The sequence below is a fragment of the Ovis canadensis genome, chromosome X, assembly GCF_042477335.2.
Source record: "Ovis canadensis isolate MfBH-ARS-UI-01 breed Bighorn chromosome X, ARS-UI_OviCan_v2, whole genome shotgun sequence".
Taxonomy (NCBI): Eukaryota; Metazoa; Chordata; class Mammalia; order Artiodactyla; family Bovidae; genus Ovis; species Ovis canadensis.
The window spans coordinates 83,421,494-83,446,963 of record NC_091727.1 but is presented as its reverse complement, the minus strand read 5'-3'; the positions used below and the strand labels follow the sequence as shown (position 1 = coordinate 83,446,963).

The 25,470-nt window shown below is 50.6% G+C and overlaps 1 protein-coding gene and 1 pseudogene across 1 annotated transcript; one reads left to right on the top strand and one right to left on the bottom strand.

Moving 5' to 3' along the window:
- Nucleotides 1–18,911: 18,911 nt before the first annotated feature.
- LOC138930783 (EOLA-like protein) lies at nt 18,912–20,109 on the top strand (annotated as a pseudogene).
- Nucleotides 20,110–21,199: 1,090 nt separating this feature from the next.
- LOC138929972 (heat shock transcription factor, X-linked member 3-like) lies at nt 21,200–22,663 on the bottom strand. Its single transcript, XM_070289620.1, has 2 exons — nt 22,184–22,663; nt 21,200–21,793 (listed from the first exon to the last, which is right to left on the bottom strand). Exons 1-2 carry the CDS (start codon nt 22,661–22,663, stop codon nt 21,200–21,202), a joined length of 1,074 nt encoding a protein of 357 aa, XP_070145721.1.
- Nucleotides 22,664–25,470: the final 2,807 nt, after the last annotated feature.

Here is a 25,470-nt window from a genome sequence, read left to right as displayed (position 1 = left end):
CTGAGATGGTCTATGTGGCCCCCTGGGCTGGATGGAGCTGGGTGACACAGACTTGTGGGGAGGAACTGTGGCTGGTTGGGTCCCCAGGAACCTCAGGGAGCCCCCAGGAATAAGTGGATTGGATGTGGGGGGAGGGCAGGGCCAGCAGATAGAACACCAGGCTCCAGGATCCCTGGCAGCTCCATGGGTGCTCCAGGCACCCAGATGGTTCAGAGATCACGTGTGCCATCCCAAGGACCAGCCAGCCACAGAAAGGTCCTGGTGTGAGGTCAAAGACCACTGTCAGGATTGTGGTGCAGGATTTCAGGGTTGGGGTGTTTGCCCACTTTCCTGAGATCAGTCTACCCCTGCTGGCCAACAGCAGCCAGCCTGGGTTTGGGCAACCGGGGGTGGTGGGGGCAGTGGTGTGATGTCCGAGGAAAGGAGGGTGGGCCAGCAAGAGTTCCACAGGCCTCAGGCCCTGAGTGTGGGCCAGCAGGAGTTCCACATACCCCTTTCCTCAGAGGTGGGGAAAGGCTGACAGCACTGTCCTCCAATTTGAGCCCAGGGCAGGGTGGCCTGCTGAGAGGCAATGGCACCCCTCTCCCTGTCCCACTCCCCCACACTAGTCCTGTGTTCTGGGAGCAGGCAGGAGGCAGACATCACACCCACTGTGTTTAGGACAACAAAACCACTATATCTGACATCACATTCACTATATCTGACATCACATCCACTGTATCTGTGTCATCACATCCACTGTATCTCTGTCATCACACCCACTGTATTCTTTCTGCAGCCTGGAGAAAGAAGAATGTGCCCCTGAACTTGAGTGCACCATCACTGCAGTGCAAGTGGAGGCAGGAGAGAGGAAGGGAGCTAGGTGCCCACAAAGATCCAAAGGGGCTGTTTAGCCAGCTACTCTGGTGGTCTTTGGACACAGAACGCAGGTCTTCAGAGCTGGCCTCGACCAAGACCCATGAACACGCGGGGAGGGTGGCTCGACCCTTCAACCCCAAGGGACCCTGGGCGGATATGCTTGCTCCTGGTGCTGGTGCTCCATTGGGAGGGGACATTGTTATCAGGAGGTGGAGGAGGGAGATGGACCGGTTGGGTGGTCCAATCTGCAGAGCAGTGGAGCCTTTCCTATGTTACTTTCACCACAATATACATTGCTTCCGGTTTCAAAGGCTTTAGCAATAATAATGGATGGCATCAGTGACTCGATGGACATGAGTTTGAGTGAACTCTGGGAGTTGGTGATGAACAGGGAGGCCTGGCGTGCTGTGATTCATGGGGTCGCAAAGAGTCAGACACGACTGAGCGACTGAACTGAACTGACCGGTTTTCCCAGCACAACTTGTTAAAGAGATTGTCTTTTCTCCATTGTATATTTGTGCATCCTTTTTCAATGATGACACAAATAGACAGAGAAAGATACCATATTCATCCTAACCTGCATACAGATTTCTCAAGAGGCAGGTCAGGTCGTCTGGTATTCCCATCTCTTTCAGAATTTTCCGCAGTTTATTGTGATCCACACAGTCAAAGGCTTTGGCATAGTCAATAAAGCAGAAATAGATGTTTTTCTGGAACTGGCTGATTCTGGGTCCGCAGCTTCCCCAGAGACTTTGGTGAGCAGTGCATTCGCCAGGGTGGAAGGCGCTACTGATCCAGGAGACACATTCTCAAGCATGAGGCCGTCCTGCGTTTGCCTGTATGTGCATGTATGACATGTGATCCACACGGTCAAAGGCCTTGGCATAGTCAATAAAGCAGAAATAGATGTTTTTCTGGAACTCTCTTGCTTTTTCCATGATCCAGTGGATGTTGGTAATTTGATCTCTGGTTCCTCTGCCTTTTCTAAAACCAGGTTGAACATCAGGAAGTTCATGGTTCATGTACTGCTGAAGCCTAGCTTGGAGAATTTTGAGCATTACTTTACTAGTGTGTGAGATGCCAGCCATCCTGGGAATAGCCGCCAAGGCTTCTCACACCCAGGGTAGCCATTTCGAAGTGAGGCACCCCTCCCTCATGACTGAACCGACTGCTTGAGCACCATGTCCACCATGTGAGCTGAGGTAGGTTATGTGTTTACATCGAGCACCTGTTTCCTTGATTTCTCTTTCTGCTTTATAATTGTTAGTGTATAGGAATGCAAATGATTTCTGTGTATTGATTTTATATCCTGAAACTTTACTATATTCATTGATTAGCTCTAGTAATATTCTGGTGGTGTCCTTACGGTTTTCTATGTAGAGGATCATGTTATCTGCAAACAGTGAGAGTGTTACTTCTGCTTTTCCAATCTGGATTCCCGTTAATTTATTTTTCTTCTCTGATTGCTGTGGCTGAAACTTCCAAATCTATGTTGAATAGAAGTGGTGAGAGTGGGCACCCTTGTCTTTTTCCTGACTTTAGGAGAAATGCTTTCAGTTTTTCACCATTGAGGAATATGTTTGCTGTGGGTTTATCATATATGGTTTTTACTATGTTGAGTTATGTTCCTTCCATGCCTGCTATCTGGAGGGTTTTTTATCATAAATGGATGTTGAATTTTGTCAAAAGATTTCTCTGCATCTGTGGAGATAATCATGTGGTTTTTATTTTTCAGTTTGTTAATGTGGGGTCTTACATTGATTGGTTTGCAAATACTGAAGAATCCTTGCTTCCCTGGGATAAAGTCAGTTGGTCATGATGTCTGATCTTTTTAATATGTTGTTGGATTCTGTTTACTAGAAGTTTGTTGAGGATTTTTCATCTATGTTCATCAGTGATATTGGCCTCTAGTTTTCTTTTTCTGTGGCATCTTTGTCTGGTTTTGGTTTTAGGGGGATGGTGGCTTCATAGAATGAGTTTGGGAGTTTGCCCTCCTCTTCAATTTTCTGGAAGAGTTTGAGTAGGATAGGTGTTAGTTCTTTTCTCAATTCTTTGTAGAATTCACCTTTGTAGCCATCTGGTCCTGGGCTTTAGTTTTTTGGAAGATTTTTTATTACAGTTTCTTTTTGCATGCTTGTGATGGGTCTGTTAAGATTTTCTATTTCTTCCTTGTTCTGTTTTGGGAGGTTATATTTTTCTAAGAATTCATCCATTTCTTCCAAGTTGTCATATAGCTGATGCTAGTAATCTCTTATAATCCTTTGTATTTCTGTGTTGTCTGTTGTGATTTCTCCATTTTCGTTTCTAATTTTGTTAATTTAATTCTTCTCCCTTTTTTTTTCTTGATGAGTCTGGCTAATGATTTGTCTACTTTATTATCTTCTCAAAGAACCAGATTTTAGTTTTGCTGATTTTTGCTATAGTCTCCTTTGTTTCTTTTTCATTTATTTCTGTCCTAATTTTTGATTTCTTTCCTTCTACTAACACTTGGGTTTTTCACTTCTTCTTTTTCTAGTTGCTTTAGCTGTAAAGTTAGGTTATTATTTGTTTTTTCTCTTGTTTCTCGAAGTAAGCTTTTATTGCTATGAACCTTCCCCTTAGCACTGATTTTACCGAATCCCGTAGGTTTTGTGTTGTTGTGCTTTCATTTTCATTTGTTTCTATGCATATTTCTTCTACTATTTGTTGGTTATTCAGAAGTGTGTTGTTTAGCCTCCATATGTTTGTATTTTTAATATTTTTTCCCTGTAGTTGACATCTAATCTTAACACATTGTGATCAGAAAAGATAATGGAAATTATTTCGATTTTTTTTTTCAATTTACCAAGGCATGATTTATGGGCCAGGATGTGATCTATTCTGTAGAATGTTTGGTGTGCCATTGAGAAAAAGGTCAAAGCCATTGTTTTGGCGTGAAATGTCCTATAGATATCAATTAGGTCTAACTGGTCCATTGTATCATTTAAAGGTTGTGTTTCCTTGCTAATTTTCTTTTTGGTTTATCTATTCATAGGTGTGAGTGGGGTATTAAAGTCTCCCACTATTATGTGTTACTGTTATTTTCCCCTTTCCTACTTGTTAACATTTGCCTTGCATATTGAGGTGCTCCTATGTTGGGTGCATATATGTTTATAATTTTTATATCTTCTTGGATTGATCCTTTGATCATTATGCAATGTCCTTCTTTGTCTCATTTCATGTTCTTTATTTCAATGTCTATGTTATCTGATATGAGTATTGTTATTCCTGCTTTCTTTTGGTATCCATTTACATAAAATATCTTTTCCAACACTTCACTTTCACTCTGTATGTGTTCTTTTATTTGAAGTGGGTCTCTTATAGACAGCATATATAGAGGTTTGTATTTGTAACCATTTTATGATACATCTTTTGTCACCTATCACTCCATTTGTCCATCCCTCTATCCAATCATCAATCGATCATTTCCCTTGGTGCGTTGTGGCAAATTATAGACATCAGTATGTGTCTCCTTAAGTATTTCAGAGAGTATGCCATTAAGCAGTGAGCCATATTTGTTTACAGCAATTTTCTTTGGATATAAACTTTACATACAATGAAATATACCAATCTTTTTATTCCCAACCATGTTACTTTTTAATTGAAGTATAGTTGATTTACAATCTTGTGTTAATGTCTACTTTAAAGCAAAGTGTTTCAATTATGCACATATATGTGTATATATACATTGTATGTCTGTGCACATTCTTTTAATCTTTTTTTTTTTTTTTTTGGCTACACTGTGCAGCATGTGGGATTAGTTCCCTGACCAGGGATTGAAACTGCATCCCCTGCAGTGGAAGTGTGGAGTCTTAACCACTGGACTGCCAGAGAAGACTCATATATATGTTTTTCCATTATGATTTGTCATAGGATGTTGAATACCATTCCCTGTGCTCTACAGTAGGAACTTGTCTATCCATTCCATGTACTCAAGTTTATATCTCTTAACTGCAATCTCTTCCTCCATCCCTCCCCCAATTCTCCCTTCCTTGAAAGCCAAAAGTCTGTTCTCTATGTCCATGAGTGTGTTTCTGTTACATACATATGTTTGTGTGTGTGTGTCATATCTTAGAGTCCACATTTAAGTAATATTGTTTGGTATTTGTCTTTCTCTGTGTGCTTCACTTCACTTAGTATGATCATCTCTTGGTCCGTACATGTTGACTGAAATGGCCTTATTGTTTTTGCTGTGCAGATTCTTGGATCCTTTTAACCATACTTAGAGGTATTCATCTGTGATTTGTTTCCCTGATATATTATTAAAATGTGTGTAATATATCACTTTTGGGATAGTACATCCATTTTGAGGCTATATTAGGATTTTTCTATGTATATGTCAGTCAGTTCAGTTCAGTTCAGTCATTCAGTCATGTCTGACTCTTTGAGGCCCCATGGACTGCAGTTCCTGATGCCAGGCTTCCCTGTCCATCACCAACTCCCAGAGTCTACTCAACCTCAGGTCCATCGAGTGGGAGATACAGTTCAACCATCTCATCCCCTTCTTCTCTCACCTTCAATCTTTTTCAGCATCAGGAACTTTTCCAATGAGTCAGTTCTTCACATCAGGTGGTCAAAGTATTGGAGTTTCAGCTTCAACATCAGTCCTTATGAATATTCAGGCTGATTTCCTTTAGGATTGACTGGTTTGTTATTCTTGCAGTCCAAGGACTCTCAAGAGTTTATGTGGGTATGAATAAATATTTATTGTGTTTATGCTGCCCTCTTGTTGAGAAATAGAAGAATGCTTATGAATGTGGTTTATAAAATGCTAACTTATTCTTTACATGTTGAAAAAGCTAAGGTATAAATCTATTAAAAATTAATACATGCTCTCATTCCTTGGTGCATTTTGTGGTAAATTGCAGACATCAGTATGGAAATCTGGAAGTTTTTCAGCAAGTGTGCTATTATCTAGTGAGCTATGTTTGTTTAGAGGAATTTTCTTTGTAATATAAGCTTTACATACAGTGAAACATACCAAACTTTTTTTTTCCAGTCATGTTATTTTTCACTTGAAGTATAGTTGATCTGCAATGTTGTATTAATTTCTGTGAAAAGATTTATTTTTACACGTATATACATTGTTTCTGTGTGTGTGATTACTATATATATATATATATATATATATATATATATATATATACACCAGGTAAGTCCCATAGATATTCTTTTTTATATTCTTTTCCAGTATGGTTTATCATAGGATGCTGAATGTAGTTCTCTGTGCTCTGCAGTAGGAAATGGTTGTTTATACCTTCCATATGTAATAGTTTACATCTGCTAACCCCAACTTCCTATTCTTCCCTCCCCGAACCCCCTCCTTCTTGGAAACCATAAGTCTGTTCTCTATTTCCATGAGTCTGTTTCTGTTGCACAGACATGTTCGTTTGTGTCATAATTAGATTCCACATATAAGTGGTATCATTTGCTATTTGTCTTTCTCTCTCTGACTTATTTCACTTTGTATGATAATCTCTCAGTCCATCCATGTTGCTACAAATGGCATCATTTCAATTTTTATGGCTGAGTACTATTCTGTGTTATATATGTGCCATTTCTTTATCCATTCATCTGTCAAGTAACATTTAGGATGTTTTTATATTTTGGCTATTGTGAATAGTGCTGCTATGAACATTGGAGTGCCTGTATCTTATGAGATTACAGTTTTCTCTGGGTTTATGCCAAGGTATGGAGAAGGAAATGGCAACACACTCCAGTATTCTTGCTTGAAGAATCCCAGGGATGGAAGATCCTGGTTGGCTGCCGTCTATGGGGGCACACAGAGTCGGACACGACTGAAGGGACTTAGCAGCAGCAACAGCAGCATGCCCAGGAATGGAATTTCTAGATCAGAAGATAATTCTAGTTTTACTCTTCTGAGGAACTTCCATAGTTGTCAATAGTGGCTGGACCAACTTACATCCCCACTTACAGTGTAGGAGGGTTCCCTTTTCTTCACATACTCTTCAGCTTTGTTATTTGTAAACTTTTTGATGATGAACTTTATGACTGGTGTGACATGATACCTCATTGTAGTTTTGATTTGCATTTCTCTAATAATTAGGGATCAGTTCAGTTCAGTCCCTCAGTCGTGTCCGACTCTTTGCGACCCCATGAACTGCAGCACGCCAGGCCTCCCTGTCCATCACCAACTCCTAGAGTTCACTCAGACTCACATCCATTGAGTCAGTGATGCCATCCAGCCATCTCATGCTCAGTCGTCCCCTTCTCCTCCTTCTCCCAATCCCTCCCAGCATCAGGGTCTTTTCCAGTGAGTCAACTCTTCACATGAGGTGGCCAAAGTATTGGAGTTTCAGTTTCAGCATCAGTACTTCCAATGAACCCCCAGGACTGATCTCCTTTAAGATGGAGTGGTTGGATATCCTTGCAGTCCAAAGGACACTTAAGAGTCCAAGAGACTCTTCTCCAACACCACAGTTCAAAAGCATCAATTTGTCGGTGCTCAGCTTTCTTCACAGTCCACTTCTCACATCCATACACGACCACTGGAAAAACAATAGCCTTGACTAGATGGACTTTTGTTGGCAAAGTAATGTCTCTGCTTTTTAATATGCTATCTACGTTGGCCATAAATTTCCTTCCAAGGCGTAAGTGTCCAAGGCGTAATTTCATGGCTGCAATCACCATCTGCAGTGATTTTGGAGCCCCCAGAAATAAAGTCTGACACTGTTTCCACTGTTTCCCCATCTATTTCCCATGAAGTGATGGGACCAGATGCCATGATCTTCATTTTCTGAATGTTGAGCTTTAAGCCAACTTTTTCACTCTCCTCTTTCACTTTCATCAAGAGGCTTTTTAGTTCCTCTTCACTTTCTTCCATCAGAGTGGTGTCATCTGCATATCTCAGGTTATTGATATTTCTCCCGGCTATCTTGATTCCAGCTTGTGCTTCTTCCAGTCCAGCGTTTCTCATGATATACTCTGCATATAAGTTAAATAAGCAGGGTGACAATATACAGCCTTGACGTACTCACTCCTTTTCCTATTTGGAACCAGTCCGTTGTTCCATGTCCAGTTCTAAGTGTTGCTTCCTGACCTACATATAAGATTTTGCAGAGGCAGGTCAGGTGGTCTGGTATTCCCATCTCTTTCAGAATTTTCCACAGTTTATTGTGATCCACACAGTCAAAGGCTTTGGCATAGTCAATAAATTTGGCCTTGGAGTATGGAATGAAGTAGGGCAAATGCTAATAGAGTTTTGCTAAGAGAACACAATGGTCATAGCAAACACCCTCTTCCAACAACACGAGAAGACTCTACACATGGACATCACTAGATGGTCAACACTGAAATCAGATTGATTATATTCTTTGCAGCCAAAGATGGAGAAGCCCTATACAGTCAGCAAAAACAAGACCAGGAGCTGACTGTGGCTCAGATCATGAACTCCTTATTGCCAAATCCAGACTTAAATTGAAGAAAGTAGGGAAAACCACTAGACCATTCAGGTATGACCTAAATCAAATCCCTTATGATTATACAGTGGAAGTGAGAAATAGATTTAAGGGACTAGATATGATAGATAGAGTGCCTGATGAACTATGGACAGAGGTTTGTGACATTGTACCGGAGACAGGGATCAAGACCATCCCCAAGAAAAAGATGTGCAAAAAAGCAAAATGGCTGTCTGAGGAGGCTTTACAAATAGCTGTGAAAAGAAGAGAAGCAAAAAGCAAAGGAGAAAAGGAAAGATATAAGCATCTGAATGCAGAGTTCCAAAGAATAGCAAGGAGAGATAAGAAAGCCTTCCTCAGTGATCAATGCAAAGAAATAGAGGAAAACAAGAGAATGGGAAGGACTAGAGATCTCTTCAAGAAAATTAGAGATACCAAGGGAACACTTCATGCAAAGATGGGCTCGATAAAGGACAGAAACCGTATGTAACTACCAGAAGCAGAAGATATTAAGAAGAGGTGGCAAGAATATACAGAATAACCAAGTAGGCTACATAGGGAAAATTACGGATACTATACATAGCTTCTTGGTATCATCAATTTTTGGTTTCACTACCAAAAGTGTTTAGGTCAAGCTGGTGAAAACACTTGGGTGCTGAAGTGTTCTGGGTGATGGAATGGTGGAAAGCATGTCAAGGACCTGAAGCAGCAGGAAGATGTTGTCTCCTGCACAGTTCAGGGAAGAGGCTCCCAGCTTCATGGATTCCTGGTCCTGCTACAGCCCCCAGTTCACAAAGCCTGGCAGTTTGACTCAGCTCACAGTGCCTTCTGTCTCAAGGGCCACTATATACATCTTTGCTCAAAATCCACTGATGGCCCTCAAGTCCCAACACAGGCCACATCCTATAGAACCTTTGGCACTGGGGTCCAATGGTGTCCATGTTCTCCTCCTTTCCTAATTGGAGGCTCTTCACTGTCTCCCTGTCTCCCAGCTGCAGACTTCAAAGTACTCACCTGCATTCCCACTCATTCTGGGGAAAGCTCTCTTTGCAAGAGATGCCTCTTCAACCACTACTCAGAGTAGGTGCTTTTTGGTTTACAAATTACTTTTGTGTGAATCATCCCATGACTGCCTCACTCCCGTCACATACACCAACAAATGTCTCCTAATGGGGACATTTCACACTGTGCTCATCCTTCAGATAAAGAAATGGAGACTCGGAGAGGGAGTGATTTGCTGAGACTCAACGCTCCAGCAGTGGTGGTGCTGGGAACTAATCCAGGTTTGAGATGGCAGGGCAGAGTGTCTGCTTCCTCCTACACTGTCTCTGTGGAGGACCAGAGCCTGCCCAGCCTATCAGGCCGCTGCACATACCTGCATGCAGCCTTGCCTCTGCAGGCAATGGATGAAACTTCACAGCACACCAAAGTCTCTAGAAATCCTTTGCCAAAAATCCCTCAGGGAACCTATGCACATACTGTCAGGCTGGGGGCCCCCTACAAGCTCACCTGCTACAGCTACACACCTGGGCTCAGTTCCCCCCATGGGCCTGACCCTTCTGGGGGCCCTTCTCCCATTTCCCAACCAAGGAGACCCTCTTCACTATAAGCCCCAGTGCAGATGGCCCTCCTGTCTGAAAAGCCCTCCATGGTCCCTCAGTGTGAGTCAGGGGTTGGTTCCCTACGCTTCATGTTCCCCAAACTCTGCCTTGTTTCAGGCTCTGTGCTTTACAGGTCTGCCTGGAAGATGTGCTCCAGCCTTTCCAGCCCCCAGGCCTGAGTGATGCATGTGTGAGGGGACAAGTGACACCCTGCACGGTGGAGGAGCCTCTTGCAGGATGGGTGTCCTTGGACTTGAATGTACTTTGTCTTGTGAGGTCTGGCACCCAGACCTGCCCTCTCCCATCAGGCTGTGCTTACACCAGGGCTAGCAGGTGGCTGGATGGCCAGTGCACTGGAAGCAGTTCTGCCCGACCCAGTAGTTGTCTGATGCAAAAGACGCCAAGAGCTCCTCCCACCAGGCTGTGTGCAGGGCAGAGCATGGTGCCACACAGGCAAAGGCAGTTGGTGTCCTGTGTGTACACACAGCCACTGCTTGGGCAACAATTCCTGATTTCAGTTTTCCTGCTTGGTCAATAGCAATCACAAGGTCTCAGGCACTGTGAGGGCCCGACCATCAGGTCCCACTGTGAACACCTCCAATGCCTGTCTGTGCTCTGCACCTCCGGATGGGCTGGCAGGAACTGTCAGGTCAACATCGCAGATGATGGGATGCCCTGCTCAACCATGTCTGCTCCCTGTCCCCTTGGTGGTAAGTCCCCAGCCAGCCTCTTGCACCAACTCCCTACCTTCCCCACTCCCAGGAACAGCCTCACAAAGGACCCATCCTGAGAAGGCTGGCCCTGGAGTGTTCTGAGGAAAGGTGGTGAGATGGGGGCTTGGTACAAGATTGACATCCCCTGCCCCACGGGTTATGAGGACCCATCCTGGGGAAAGTCAGTGTGTACTCAGCCCTGGGCTCAAGGCCACAGCCCAGCTGCTAGAACTTGTGCTGGGCTGGCAGGGGGAGAGGAATTCCCTGGCAAGTGAGAAGATCCAGGTGTGTGGAATGTGGAGGGGGGAATAGAGGGGAGTGACTTCTTTGCTTTGCTGTCTGCAGGGTGATGACCAGCCTAGGATGAAGAACAGTGAGGACCAATGTGTGTGTGGGGGTGGGGGGACAGAGTCTCCCCAGTAGCTGACAAAGCTTTAGGTAGTGGATAAACATCAGCCCAGGATTCAACAGGTGTGGCTGAACCTCAAAGACACTGAATGTTCCACCAAGGCAGGACTGACCCACTGGCATTGGATGTCCTCCTGAGAAAACAAGCATCACTGACATGAAGGCCAGGGAGACTAGGCGGCAGACCCCAGAAGACCAGGACATCCAAGACGTCTCTGAACTTCTGAGCCTGTGACAGCAGCCCACCTCCCCCACCCCATAAAGAGCTAGTGCCCCCACCCTCAAGGGAGCAAACTGGACCAGAGGCCTCCCTCACATGTGCCCTCCATCCCAGGAAGCAGGGGAGCTGGCGGCCCTGATCTGTGGCAAGACACACAGCACTACCATGATGATAACCAAGGAAGCATGGGAAGAGCTGGTCACCTACTGCCCAGCTGCCAAGCAGAGCGAAGTCATTGTACAACACAGGTCAGGCTCACCATGCCTGGTGATGGAGGAGATGGACGACACACCCTTCATCCATTCTTGCTTCCCAGGGACTGCAGCAGAGGTCGTGGGCTCACACTGAGCTGCCAGGAGCCAGGAACCATGATGAGGGCTGCCACCTCCCAGGAGGCGGGACCCACAGAGGAGGGAAGGTGGTCCATACAACGTGGCCTCCCAGAGCTTTGATAGGTGGGAAACCAACCAAGGTACAGTCCAAAACGACACTGAGGCCAAGGGCAGCCACCCCAGTAAACAGGTCAAATTCCTCACCCAGGTTGGGCCCCTGAGCCAGTTCTCAGGTCTGCAACTGAGGAACAGGGATGGGGCGGCTCCCTGGGAGAAGGACGCTGCAGCACCACAGAAAACAGACGTGGGAACAACCCTAGTCCCTCCCAAAGGGACCTAGGGCACTGAGATAGTGAGCCCACGCAGGCAGGTGGGACCACCAGAGGAATGGAGGTTGCCAGATACAGGGTCAACTTGACACCAACTTGAGAGACTCTGTGGCCCCCTTGGGACTACCCCCTGGGCTGGGATTTCTGGGCACAGGGGTTCAATGGTCAAGGGACATGGGGCCAGTCCCCAGGATTCATCAGTCGGTCTTGAGCTGCAAGGGTCTGGAGGCCTGGAATGCACTATCCCCCAGAACCAGGTCCAGGGCTTAATGAGACGTCTGTCAAGGACTCCTTCAGAACCTGGGGGAACATGTGATGTGAGGAAAAGATGGTAAGGCCGAACGGAAACCCTGCATGAACTCCAGTGAGTAAAAGAGAAGTGCACAGAAAAAGGGAGGGGATACATGCCCCGCTCATGAACTGGAGAACCTGCTCACCTCTGGTGGCAACTCATGGGCATCCTCTGCTCCTGACCCCTCACACCCACTCTGTGCTTGGCCAAGTCACCATGGTGGGCACACTAGTACTCAAGGGATAGCTGGACGGGTCTCCCACCCAGAGTGCGAGAGTCCCCTCACTGAAGTCCTTTCACCATGGGTATGGGATGACAATGTGCACTCCAGTCCGCCCTCCCTGCTCCTTGTTCTCACAAACTAAACTGTTGGATCCATTCTGTGAGCTGCAGCCTGGTGTCTGGAAGTCCTCTCCAGTCCTGGTGGGCGTGGCACCCGGGTCGTGGCCATCCTGCCCAGATGGAGGACAGTGAAGAGCATGTAGACCCCAGAGCTTGGGAGTGATGGACACATGCAAACCAGCATCTCCCACTTCTGTCTCAAACATGATGTAAAGGCCTGTGATGTGAATGCGAGCAGGGCAGCACCAGAGGCTCACAGAAGCTTCCCAGTCCCCCTGGATGGTGCCCCATCTCCTAGGTAATCAGCACCCTGAGCAGTGGCAGCAGAGTGGCCATCCGTGTCCGTAGGTCCCATGCGTGCTGTGTCCTCTCAAAGAACTGCAGCAGAACTGAGATGAAATCAGAAACTTGTCTGGTTCTCAGGCTGGCCCCTCCATCTGGGCTGTATGCAAAGGGATGTGGTCAATGGGAGCTGCCCTGGTGACAGAGGGGAAGTAGGTCTGGCTGACCTCCTGGAGCTACACGGCTGCCCCTGGGCTTGTCCCGTGTGTGGGAGTCCAAGGCCCAGAACCAAAGCTAGGCAGGGACTGAGGAACTGACATGGAGGTGAAGGAGCCCTTTCTCATGGGCAGAGTGCTGGACACCAGGGCAACATCTCCTTGGGGACTGCTTGCCCCAAGTGCCAAGCCTGGGGGTGGATGGCAGCCCCCAGTGGAAGGGTCTAACAGACACATGCTGACCTGTGGGGCACTTATGGCTCCGAGACACCAGGTGAATACTGAGTCCATTGCTAGCCTGAAAACAGAAGAGAACGAATCGGCAATACAAACACCAGGAAGGGATGAGTGCCCAGACCCCAAAAGAAGTGCCCACAACTCAGCACAGAAAGGACACACAGCTCAGTGGGGATATGGGCAACAGGCATTTCAGAGAGGAAACCACATTGGCCAAGGAGGACATGAGGGAAACCGAGAATCTGTGTCGAGCCCTTCCAGGTCAGTGCTGCCTGCAAACGCACAGCAGGAGCAAAGTAGAACCCTCACCAAGCCTCAGAGACCCAGGTGGGGTGGGAGGCAGCACCCCCTGTGGATCGGCCTACACATCTGGGCATGTGTGGAGAGCTGGTGCCAGCAGCAGGGATGGGACAGGTGTGGAGAAACGCCACGGAGCAGGGCCTCACAGCTGCCCCTATCAGCAGCCACACATCATAGGTGTCCAGTTCACTGGGCAAGGTCTAGTTCATAACCAGGATGCGGAAAGAACAGCAGCAGCCTACCTACCATTCACAGGACCCTCCCTCATGATCTGAAACCACTACCAGGAGGTTCTGGAGTGTATGGAGGTAGCTGATAACCACTCTTGGGGCAAGGATCAGGGCACCAGCATGAGGGAGTTGGGTGTGGTATTCACTCGGGTCCCTGCAGCACTGAGGCCTCAAGTCCAGGAGGCAGTCTCTGGCCCTCAACTCATGGCAGGGAGACTTCTGCAAAGAGAGAGCATGCTAGAAGGGAAAGTACTGCTCGGAATAACATTCCCACGGCAGCAGTTGCATGGGTGCCTGGCTAATGGGAATCAGTGAGACATCGACCCTGCCATGCTGGGACTTGGTGACCCTCGGCGGTCCAGACTTGTGCACAGCAGCCACAGCCTGGATGGAAGCGGAGGGCAAAGACATCAACAGGAAGATGCAGGGTGCCCCAGAACTACCAGATGAGAGCACGTGACACTTGGGCAGACAGAAAAGGGATGTTACAGCTGTGCTTGGAAGGAGGACAGTAGGTTGTTGGGACAAGAGGAGCCAGCAGTCCAGGGGCAGGAACTGCATGAGCTGAAGTGTGGGGTCCCTGATGTACTCTGCACAGAGCCTAGGTCCAGCACAGCCATCCAGAGTGCTGGGAAACGAGGAAGGAGACCTGGGACCACAGAAAGCCCCCCAGGGCACTATGGACAGGTTGGGGCTTGGGCTCAGCTGTGCTTTCCATCCGGGGTTGAGGACAGATATGTGTGCGATGTGACACAGAATCAATGGTGGAGGAGAAGAGACAGGGGTCCAGGCTGGTGGGGGGAGCCTAGGCTGACAACACTGGCCCCAGGCCATGAGGCCTGAGCTCAACTAGTAGCAGTGGGGACAGGAAGAGGAGCATTTACTGTGATCAGGCACTTGGGAGGCAGGGACACAGCAGCCAGGGCGGCAGTCAGGAGCAGAGTCTGGGCTGAGCCCCCAGCCAAGAGGAAGAGTTCAGGAAACAGTTTTGAAGGCAAAGCTGCCTTTCTCTGAGACACCTCAGGTCCCAGGGACAGCAGGTAACACAGGGAGGATTTTCTTTCGCATCTGCAAAAAAACAGATAGACTGTTGCTCAGCACTGAGCCAGCAGTCCCAGGGTGGCTTGGAGGGAAGCCAGCCTGGGTTTTCAGCCCAGAGATGGGGAACTCCTCCCAGAGGTCGTGCCTCTCTCTGCTTCTCTGGCCCCTGGGGTCCACTCTGAAGCTCAGATGCAGTCACAGAAGACACTGGGTCACGGTCACTTTGACTCTCACCAATTCTCACAGACTGGACGCCTATGGCAAGGACTCAAAAGGGCAGTCTGGCCTCTGCCATGAAGCTGGACAGGCCCACTCTCCGTGGGTTTCCCAGGTCCACAGCTCCATCCTTGTCAGCTACGTCCTGCCTCTTGTGTTTCCACCCTACCCAGAGCCCTGCCCAAACCCCACCCCAGCCCCACCCAAGCCCCGCCGCAGCCCCACCCAAGCCCTTTTTGTCCCAGTCCTGCCCTGCCCTGCCGCAGCCCTGAGTCGAGTCCTTCTCCAGAATCTCCACCTCAGCGCCATCTTTCCCACACTTCCTCCCACACTGCTCCTTCCACCTCCTCCCCTCTCTTCCACCAGGCCGCTCACTTCCTGGTCCTCCTCTAGGTCCTGCTTCAGGCCGCAGGTCTTGAGGCTCCTCCTGGCCTGACCTTCCAGGTGCCTCAGAGCATGACGGATCTTAGTTTGTCTCCTAGTGAACAGGGCCGGTGAGGGAATGCACCTTTGTTCGTACGTGTGTGTCTACATAAACTGTGTGCCTAAGTGAGTAAGGGAAGCCATATACACTGGAAATGATAGGCGTCAGTGTTTGTAGGCTGATGCGACTGAGGCCAGCCAGTACTGTCAGCTGTCTCTGTCCCAGTGGTGGACCACTGTCCTGCCTGGTGGCCGCAGCCCAGACATCCCAAAGCGCCCATGGCTCACTCTGCTTGCAGGAAGGCGGGACCTGCCTCGTGCACAGATGTTACCTCCAGGCAGGGGTTTCCAGGCTCTGGGACCAGAAGCGCCTGCCAGGGGACCAAGCTGGACCTTCTGGCCCCCTCCATGGCCACAGTCCCTGCCCGCTTTCCTTCCACGTGTGTATCCCAGCAATGCCCTGGGACACATGGGGAGATTCCAGCAGACCTGCCCTCCAGCCTCCTAAACCACCCTTGGACTGTGACCTCACGCTGCCCCCTGCGAGTCGCCCCCACCCAGCCTGACCCTGCAAGGCTCAGCTGCTTGTTCACAGTTCCCCTCCTAGTGGGGCCCAACCACGAGTCCATGGAGGGTGGCCCGCTGACTGGCAGGTCCTGGATCCTTCCAGAGTGGCAGCTTGAGGGAAGGAGTCATTTTCTCTTGTTCTTTGTGGGGTCTCCTGGGCTGTAAATCACCATCACTCCTGGGGGATGGGTTTCTGTGCTACAGGCTGAGGCATCATGGGGGTCCCTGTGCCAGCCGTGTGAGGACAGGCCAGCTGCTGTGATGAGCAGAACCCACCCTGAGGGAACCTGCACGTGTGTTTCTCATCACTTAGGCCCTCCTGGGACCCCGTGATCTGGGGCCCCTGCTGAGGAGACCATGGTGGCTTGTTGTCCAAGATTGCTGTATTGTCACTGGTGACTTTCTCCCTGTTCCTCTGGTCCTTGGGCAGGTAAAGATGCCCAGTCAAGCAGATGGAAGAATGTTTTCTCTGCTGGCCACCAAGCAGGCACCCTCTGCTTCAGGCTGTAGGAGGGCTTGTAGCCACTTCTTACTCAGGGACTCCACCCACATAGGTGAGATTCGGAGGCCCTCAGGAAGGAGGGGTTGGGTTGGCTGAGAAACTGAATGGAGGAAACTGGGCAAGCCTGGGATCCAGTCACATACCCCAGTAGAAGACATAGCAATGGCCAGCCCCAGGGGACAGCCAGGTCCTTGTAACCAAGCCAGACCCAGTGAACAGTGTGACCCTTCATCACCCAGCAGGTGGGCAAACGTTTAACCGAATGATGATGTTTGGGACCAGCCAGTGCATGAGGACATGACACCCTTGTCTGTGGTTGGTGGAGTGGAAACAGGGGAAGCCTTTGTGGAAGGCCGTTTGCTGGCATGTGTCAGCACCTCAGGTGTGTGCCCTGTGCACTGGGCCGCCTCCTGCATGACTCTTCAGTGAGTGTGTGGTCACATTGAGTGGCTGTATTAGCAGAATTTTTGCCTTCCCTTCCATCAAGAGGGAAACATCAGTAAATTGTGGGACCCCCGACACTGGGAGGTGTAAACAGACACCATGTAAGGGTGAAAACAGACACATGAAGATGTGCAGACATGGAGGAGTGTGCCTGAGGTGCTGGGAGTGGAGAAGCTGTCCCCCACTCCCTGCTTACCCCTGTGGAGAGATGTCCCAACAGAGCTGACTTTCTGACTTCATTTGCCAGCAGTCGCATCAGGATTACACCAGGTGTCTCATATTAGGAACCGTGTTGGTTTAGGAGGCCTGGCAGCCAAGGTCGAGATGTCAGCTGACGTTGGCTCTCATGAGGGCTGTGGAGAGTCTGTCCTATCTCTCCCTCCTCACTTCCAGGGCATTGCTGGCCTTGGTGGGTGTGTCTGGGCTTGGAGAGCTCCGCCTTCCTCTTCACCCCAGTTCCCCCGTGTTCCTGTCTGTCTCTAAATGTGTCCTTTGTATGGGGATAGCCGTCCTGTTAGAGGAGGGTCCATGAGCTCACTTGACCCCCATCAGCTCTGTGAAGACCTTTCCTTTGTCTGTAAGGTCACACCGAGGTACTTGGGATTGAGACTCCAGCACTTGACTCTGAGGGGACATGATGTGAGTCCTCACACCCTGCAAAGGGTCTGAGGTAGGAACACACTGAAATGTTCCAAGGATGGAAGGATAACCTTCATGGCTACCGGAGGTGAATGCAGGGGCGAGGAGAGCAGGCCACTAGGGTAGGAGCCAGATCATGTGGGGCCTTGTGGGCCTGTGAGAACTGTGGCTCTGCTGTGTCAAATGAAGGAAACCCAGAAGGCCCTGTGCCAACCCAGAAGGCCCTGGGTTGGGTGTCCCTGGGACCTTGTTCCTGTCCTCATAGCCATGTGGAAACAGAGGCCCCTTGCGAGGTGCTGAGACCCTGCTGAGGTTCAGGCTTACAGCTCTGCTCCTCTGCTTCCTCCCCCGCTCCAGTGAACAGGGACCCCACTCCAGGTACAGGGAAAGAAGTGCGAATTGAGGTGTGTGTGTTCAGGTCCCCTGCAGTCTATGCCTCAGTGCCACCTCAGCCATTGAATGAGGTGACAGTAACCTAGTGTATTATTTGAGGTCTGAATTCTGTGATACCTGAATGGTGCTGTCCCAGGCCCTGGTGATGACATGGATCACACCCATCCCATTAGTTCCTATTCTCCTTTGTTCTTTCTCGAGGCTCTGGGCAGGGGCCAGGGCATCTGCTGACAGTGGAGGCAGTGGTATGGGAAGGGCTAGGAGGAAGGTGGCTCCCAAAGGTGTGGGGAAGACACCTGGCAGGGCCATCTGAGGTCCAGGGTGCCCCAGGGCTGAGTCCAGGTTGGTTAGCATGGATCTGCCCTTAGCAACCCTGGGCTAAGATGGGGGATCTCCAGAGCATGGGCAATGATGGCGTTGTGGAGCTGAAGGGTGGGGTTGTGGCAGGGAGTGGGGGAAGCCAAACCCAGGACAATGCCTGTCTGTGCTGGGAGAGGACCAGAGCCCAGCCTCTGGGCTGTGAAGCCAGGGGGCTTGCCCTCCCTCTTCAGTGCTCCCAGGGTTTCAGGGCTGTCTGTCTTGGAACTCACCTCGTGCCTCTCTCCCACTGTCCCACTCTCCTTGCTGACCTCCCCACAGACTGCATGTAATGGATGGGTCTTCTGGGTCGCCACCCCTCTATCAGTGGATTGCATGGAGATGAATGGAATGAGCCAGCTTTCTCTGACCCCTGCATTCTGTGTCGGCAGATTTGGAGGGTGCTCGGGCTCGTGAAGCTGAGGTCCAGCCCAGGGCTGTGAGCTTGCAGGCCACTGAATCACACTCCTGACCTTTGTGGTTTTGTGTTTCCACAGCCACATGAGGCCCTGGGAGCCCTAGGAGCCCTGGGAGATGAAGTTCGGCTATCTGTTCTTTTGACAGCCTTATGCGGGTTTCATCTTAAACGGTGTCAAGAACCTGGAGATGCTGTGGCAGCCCGTGTTACATGGTCACTGGCACTGTACCCTGGCCATCCACATGGTGCACCAGGACTGGAAAGACTCAGCCTGGTGGGAGCTGCTGGAGCGGAGGCTCAGAATGAGCCCCACCCAGATCCAGGCCTTGCAGGGGAAAAGTTCGGCCATGGAGTAATCGTGGGTAAGTGACACCCCGCCTCCTGCTGCCTGCATGGGCCCTGGCACTGCCCTGGATCTCAGCTGGGTTGTACTTGTTTGTTTTCTGTTGAACCAGTTGGTGGGGTTGGGCGTGGGGACTGAGGTTTCTTCAGAGGGACAGTGAGGGTCCATGGACTGGGAATTGGCGGCACAAGGTTCCTGATCACCACTCTGGGCCTCAGTCCCCGTTTGCGCTTGAGGCAGAAGTGGGTCCAGGACTGCACGTGGTGCTTGTCTGTGTGTGTGTGTGTCCCCACATGTGTGTCTGTGTGCCTGGCAGAGACCATGAGAGGCAGTAAAGTACCCAGCCTGGGTTCCATACTCACATTGCCTGAAGCTGGGCCTGAGCAAGTCCCCTGACTCCCCAGGGGTGAGGCCCCACAGCAACACCTGTCTGCTGGTAAACCTCTTGGGGACCCGATGTCTGCTGGCCCCCTCTGGGGCCCTCCTGCTCTGTCCCTGTGGCCTGCAGTGGGCAGACTGAAAGCTACCCATGTCCTAGTGGGTTCCTGGAGCACCAGGCCTCTCCCTTTCATTCCACTCCCTCCCTCGCTTGGCTTGCCCCAAGTTCCCTTTGCTGAGGTTAGCCCTCAGCCAGAGGACCCAGTTCACCTCAGGTTCCCTCCATGATACAGTCTTAGTCTCAAGCAGGTGCAACTTTGAATGACCTTGTTCTCATTCTGTGTCCTGTCTTTGCACACAGGTCTTGTGGTCATTGGGGGCATTTTGCTGTGCCTAGAAAACCTAGGTCCCAACTAGGTGCAGGAGCTGAAGAATCAAGCCCTGCTACCTGACCTGTGACAGAACTATGTGACTGTGCTCGCCAACCCCCGCTGGCTGCTGCAGCCTGTCCCTGGGAGGGGCAGAAAGACATCTTCCAGGTGGACATCCCCCAGCACCTGATCCCCTTTGGGCAGGAGGCCTGTCCAGACTGAGCTTTTACCATGCAGTCACCACCGCACTCTGGACTTTCCCATCTGGTTGTGTCTGAATTGGCCCTGTGCTGCAGTGCCTAGTCGGTGTGGGGCCAGGGGCAGGGACTCCCCTTGTGTGATGCTGCTCTGGACTCTGCGAGAGACTCCGGGACTTTGAGCTTTATGAATTGATGGTCTTGCCACTCATTTTGGCCCTGCTGGGTCTGGGTGGTTGAGAGAAATGTGTTGTTTGGAAACCAGTTAGTGTTTTTCCCTCTGTTCTGGTCCAAACTCCCTAATGTTGGAACAGTGTCCAGCAGGTGATGGGGGAAGGCCAGGGGCGGGGCTGAGTGTAAGCAGGCAGAGAGGCCCGCAGGCCCAGAAACAGGCTGTGGTTTGTCCTTGCACGTGACACTTGTCCTACTGTAAAGTGTCCCTTGGCTCTCAAAGTATGTGTGTTGGACACAGTGCCTGGCCACCTCACATCCAAAGATAGGCTTCTAAACACAGCTGTGAGGGCAGAGTGACAAGGGCTGGTGTTCACCTTGTGGAAACCTTGTATTTGTCTTTGGCTTTGGGCTAATGTGTTTGCAAGGCATTTAGTGGCTGGGGTGACCCTGCTTTCCAGTGAGCCTCTTGAGGAGGCCCCTGGATAGGGAGCTGGGATGCTCAGCTGCTGATCAGAAACTTGTTGCGTTGTTGGGGGATCCTTGAGGAGCCCCTTCTGCTGCAGGGTGTATGACTCATGGAAGGTGACACCCCCACAGTCAGGAGCCCAGTTGGGCCGTCTGCTGAGCAGCAGGCAAGGCCCAGGGACCAGCACTCGGCTCATGGGTCAGACCCTTAGATGAGCCTGTGAAATGCTGCTGTTTCAGATGAAAATGGACCATGGGGACCAGACTGAAGATTGCCTGGGGCATGGGCTTCCAGCCTCTTCTAGCTCACCCTGTGCCATGTGTGAATACAATGGACAGATAGAAAGAACACAGATTCGTAGTTCTCGTTTGACTGTTTATTTACTCCAGTGGAGTTTTGCTTGAATTTATTAGAGCCAGAAATCTATTTTTGATTATAAGAGAGTGCTTTTGAGTGTCCCTAGGGATCTGGCAGCTCAGGGATTGGGCTTGTTCTTGAGCTGCTCACAGAGGGCACACTTATAATCTGAGGACTCTCCCTGCTCCTCCTCCACCTCAAGGGCCTCTTCTGGGGTCATGACTAAAAGGCCCGCCATCAGGATGGAGTAACAGGTGTTGTACAAAGTCATCAACGATTCATGATCTGGGTACACCGGGGGGCTCTCGGGCAGTTTCCCTGGGCTTTCCCTTTCAGCAGTAGCCGAGGGCACAGATATGGCTTTGCTGGATGTGCCCTCTCCACTGGGGCTGCCCTGATCACTGGGGAGATGGTTTCGCCCAGCCCGCCTGGCTACATTGCCCACAGACCAAAGGTCAGAGAACACAAGTGAGCACTGGCTTGGGGTTCTGTGAGCAGTTGGCATCCCCTTCTGGACTTTGTTGCCAGCCTCTTGGGTAAACTCGTTGTGGTGGAATTGAGGAGAGTGTCTGGTTGTCACCACTCGCTTCTTTCTCTTTGGGGTTGTTGTTGTGCTGGTGGCAGGCTGAGAAGTTGTTCTGGGGTTGCCTTTCCTCTGGATGTTCTGCAGAAGGAGAGGCTTGTCTCTCTGAAAATTGGAGTTACGATAGATCTGAAAGAAAATGAATCACTTTAGCCATGAGAGGGGAAAAGAGCCCTTCCTCACCACCCTCCTCCCCACAACAGTCCAGGCCATGCCTAAGTATGAAGACAAGGTCTCTTCATTCCTGGCAGTTATGAGGCCCTAGCATGTTGCTCCCTAGAGCTCCCCCAGGGCCGTCTTCACTTGAGGTGTTACTGGCCCTCCCGGACATCAAGTGGCCCCTCAGTGTCTGGAGTCACCCACATGGATCCTGTCTAAGAGGGGTGGTAGAACACAACAGACCCTGCTTTCTCTTCTTTCCTTAACCACCCTCTCACGAGAACATTCTCCTGGGAAATGAAACCCGTCCAGCACTCAGCTCATCTAGTCTAGTCTCCCCGGAAGGGCTTTCTACGTTACCATGAGCTTCTTCCCTGCAGAATGACTCGAAGGGCAGATTTTCCTGAACCCGTACAGGTTCAGTTCGCGGATGAAGCTCTTGATACTGTCTGTCTCGAAGATCTGGTCCGTGCCTCTGCGCTGGAGTACCTCCATCTGGAAGAGATCTGCCTCGATGACCACTGTATCTCCCTCGTCGTTCCAGTGCACAGAGGTGAAGGCCGCATCCTCCACAATCCTCCAGAGCTTCCTGGGGAAGGACAGCCCAAGGATGGCATTGTTCTCTTCGTTGGCCATTTCTGGGTTTGGGACCTGTGGGGGTGGATTGTCACGGAGGCCTGGATCTGGGCTCTTGGGCTGGTCACCCTGCTTCTCCAAAGTCTCTGCTGAATCCAGGTTTGGATCTGGGGAGGAATCATGGGTGTCCCCTGCTGCAGGCTCCCCATCAGCTGATAGGATCAGCAGGGCTGCCCGTGCCTCATGGGAATTCTGACTAGCCATGGAGCCAGTCTAGCTAAGGAACATTATCTATCCAAGCAGTGAGTGCTCAGGGAAAATGGGCCTCAGACCATGGTCGGGGTGCCCCATAAATACTCTCTGGAGATTCTAGAATCTGGGTCTTGGGACAGGCAGCCAATTAAGTGGTCAGCTTCCTTAACTGTTTCATGATGTCACAGAGGTGATGTGGAGAGGCAGCCCTGGACCAGTGTGGAGGGGGCGGGGTCTGGGGATGGAGATGGGATCCCCAGCTTGTCTCTTGTCTAAAAGCACAGAAAAGTATTTTTCAGGTTGCCTACAAGGACTCTCCTCTGCTGCCAGGCACATTGTTTCAGGGGCCAGGCCCTGGCTGGGTTGACAAATGTGTCCCTAACTTCACTCCCCTCACTAATAACGTACAGGCCTGTGGCTGGCTTCTGCTAAAGGGCCAGGCCCTGGTGAGTCCTAGGTCTGCTACCACCAAGAGAGATCCCAGGGATCAGATGGGCCCCTGGTGACTGTCCCTCCCAGAAGATGGGGTCTGTAGCAGGCTGATTTGTCTTGCCTGAGTTGGTGGCTCCCCAATCCTTCCCCCTCTTCTAGCTTTGTTGTCTTCTGGCTGGTGCTGCTGGTTGGTTGGTCCCACTCAGTTCGCCCCAAAGTCAGAGTCCAGTTGTCTTGTCCCCACCGCCCCCCAGGTCGAGCTCTCCCCATAGTAGGGCTGTGCTTGAGCGCAGTGCAGTGACCTCATATTCCACTTGACTGTTCCCAAGCACCTGAGACACAGATTCCCCAGGATGTTATGTGGGAGGGCAAAGCTAGGTGCTCCACTGAGCTTGCAGCCTCCCGAGCTCTGCCCACCCACAGGTATCATCCCACTGCAGATGACAGGCTGTTGTCTTCAGTTTCCAGTTTTTCCCATAAACACCACTCTGGTGGCCCTAGAGTGTTCATTTTGGGAACACCTGTGTGTGCTTTTCCCATACCCTTCCCAGAGCCTTAGATTCAGCCTCCCTGGAGGCTGTTTCAAAAGCCTTGATGCCTTTCCTCAATGGGGTGGTTGGGCTTCTGCTACCCCCGGTCCTGGCAACCCACATCCAATTTGGGTCACTTTGAGTACCTTCCCTTTGAAGGACTTGATTGGGGGCTCAAGGTACAGCCGGTTCTGTTGAAAACAACCACTTCACTGGTCCTCTCCAAGGCCAGCTCTGATCTTCCCTTCCCCTGCCCCTGTCCCCACCACCACTGTGGATCTGTTCTCCATTACCCAGATCGCAGGCCCATTGAATGATTTTATGGGTTAGGTACTTAAGGGCCCTCCTTTACACACACTCACTCCCAGGGACATGTCTAACTTGTTGAGCTAGATGTGACCAAAGGAAGCCCCCGTCTACCTGTATTTGAAAAAGGATGAGAGTGCGGGTGTGGGACTGGACGAAACCTGAGTGAGTCACTGGTCTTTACCACATGTGGGCAGTAGAGGAGTGGGTTTGGAGATGCATGTTCTCTGGTATTTGTGGGCCACTGTTCTTGAAAATTACTGTGTAGGAAACAAACTGGCACCTTGGAAAGGCCCGTATTTGAGGACCCTAGGGCATTGTCTCCCAGTTCTGCCAGTAGCAGGGTCATTTTCCCTGTGTGAAGGCCAAAGCCTGGTATCTGAAAGGAGAGAGCTAAGAAGAGGATGTGGAAGAAGCTCTCCCAGGGGCCTTTCTGCCTAATGACTGGTGGCATGGATGAGATTCAGGCTTCAACTTGGGCTTCCTCATGGCCTTTCTGCTTAAAAGCAGGTTGACAAAGCTTTGCTTCCCATCTGACTGGGACACAACTTTGGAGGCTATAAACGTTGGTGGGGGCCCCTGGTGGCTCCTCTGAAGGTGACAGAAGGTCATGGTATCTGTGGGTAGCCTGGCTAGCTGGTCTTTCTTGCTCCCTTCCACGCTTTGGGCCCCTCCTCACCCCCTGGGTCCTGAGGGAGCTGCCTTTTCTGGTCCCCCTCCTCCAGGAAGCACCCAGGCCCTGGCAGTGTGTTTGTGTGTCGCCAAAAGGGTCTTTGTCAGCCGTGGCTCAGGACACTTGTGTTGTGCACACACAAGCTCTCATGACATCCAAGGCCTGCCTTTCTTCACCTCACTCTCCTGCCCCTGTGCTTGGTGTCCACCCTCCTGTGTCCCCAGCCCAAAGGCCCTCCAACTGCTCCCCTCCCTCGCTGCAGCTCGGGAGATCTGGAGTCTCTGGGGTCCACCTGTGTTCCCTTCCCTCCCATATCGGAGGAGCCTCCTGTAGGGTCTTATCCCAGTGGGAACTGGGACCATATAGTCAGGCTTTCCCTCCCTCCTGCTCAGTGATGAGCTGGTCAGCCTAGTAGGTTCAATTGGGCAGGAGGCCCCATGGCAGCAGCAGGAACAGGGCACCACCCTCAGGCTGGAAGCACTAGGACTGGACAGAGATGCCGGCCCCAAGCAGAGTCAGTTCTCAGCAAAGCACAGAGCAGCCCCACAGGGCTTCTGATTCTCCTTGTCCCCTTCCTTCCGCAGCCCTGATTTTTGTCACCTCAGAGGCATCATGTAGCACTGAGAAGAGGAATGTATGAGAAGTCGCAAGGTTGGACCATGGCCTGGGGTGGGCGGGAGGGGTGGGGGCTCCAGAGTAATTGAGACCAGGGCTCTGAGCCCACCCTGGCCCTCACTAGCACGTGATCCTGAGAAGATGGCCAAGCCCCGTGGCCTCAGTTCTTCATCTGGGAGGCGACCGGGTGTGAGGAGCCCCGTGTGTTGGGTTGCAGGATGGACATGAGGGATGAGACAGAGCTCGCAGGGCCTGGAAACTGT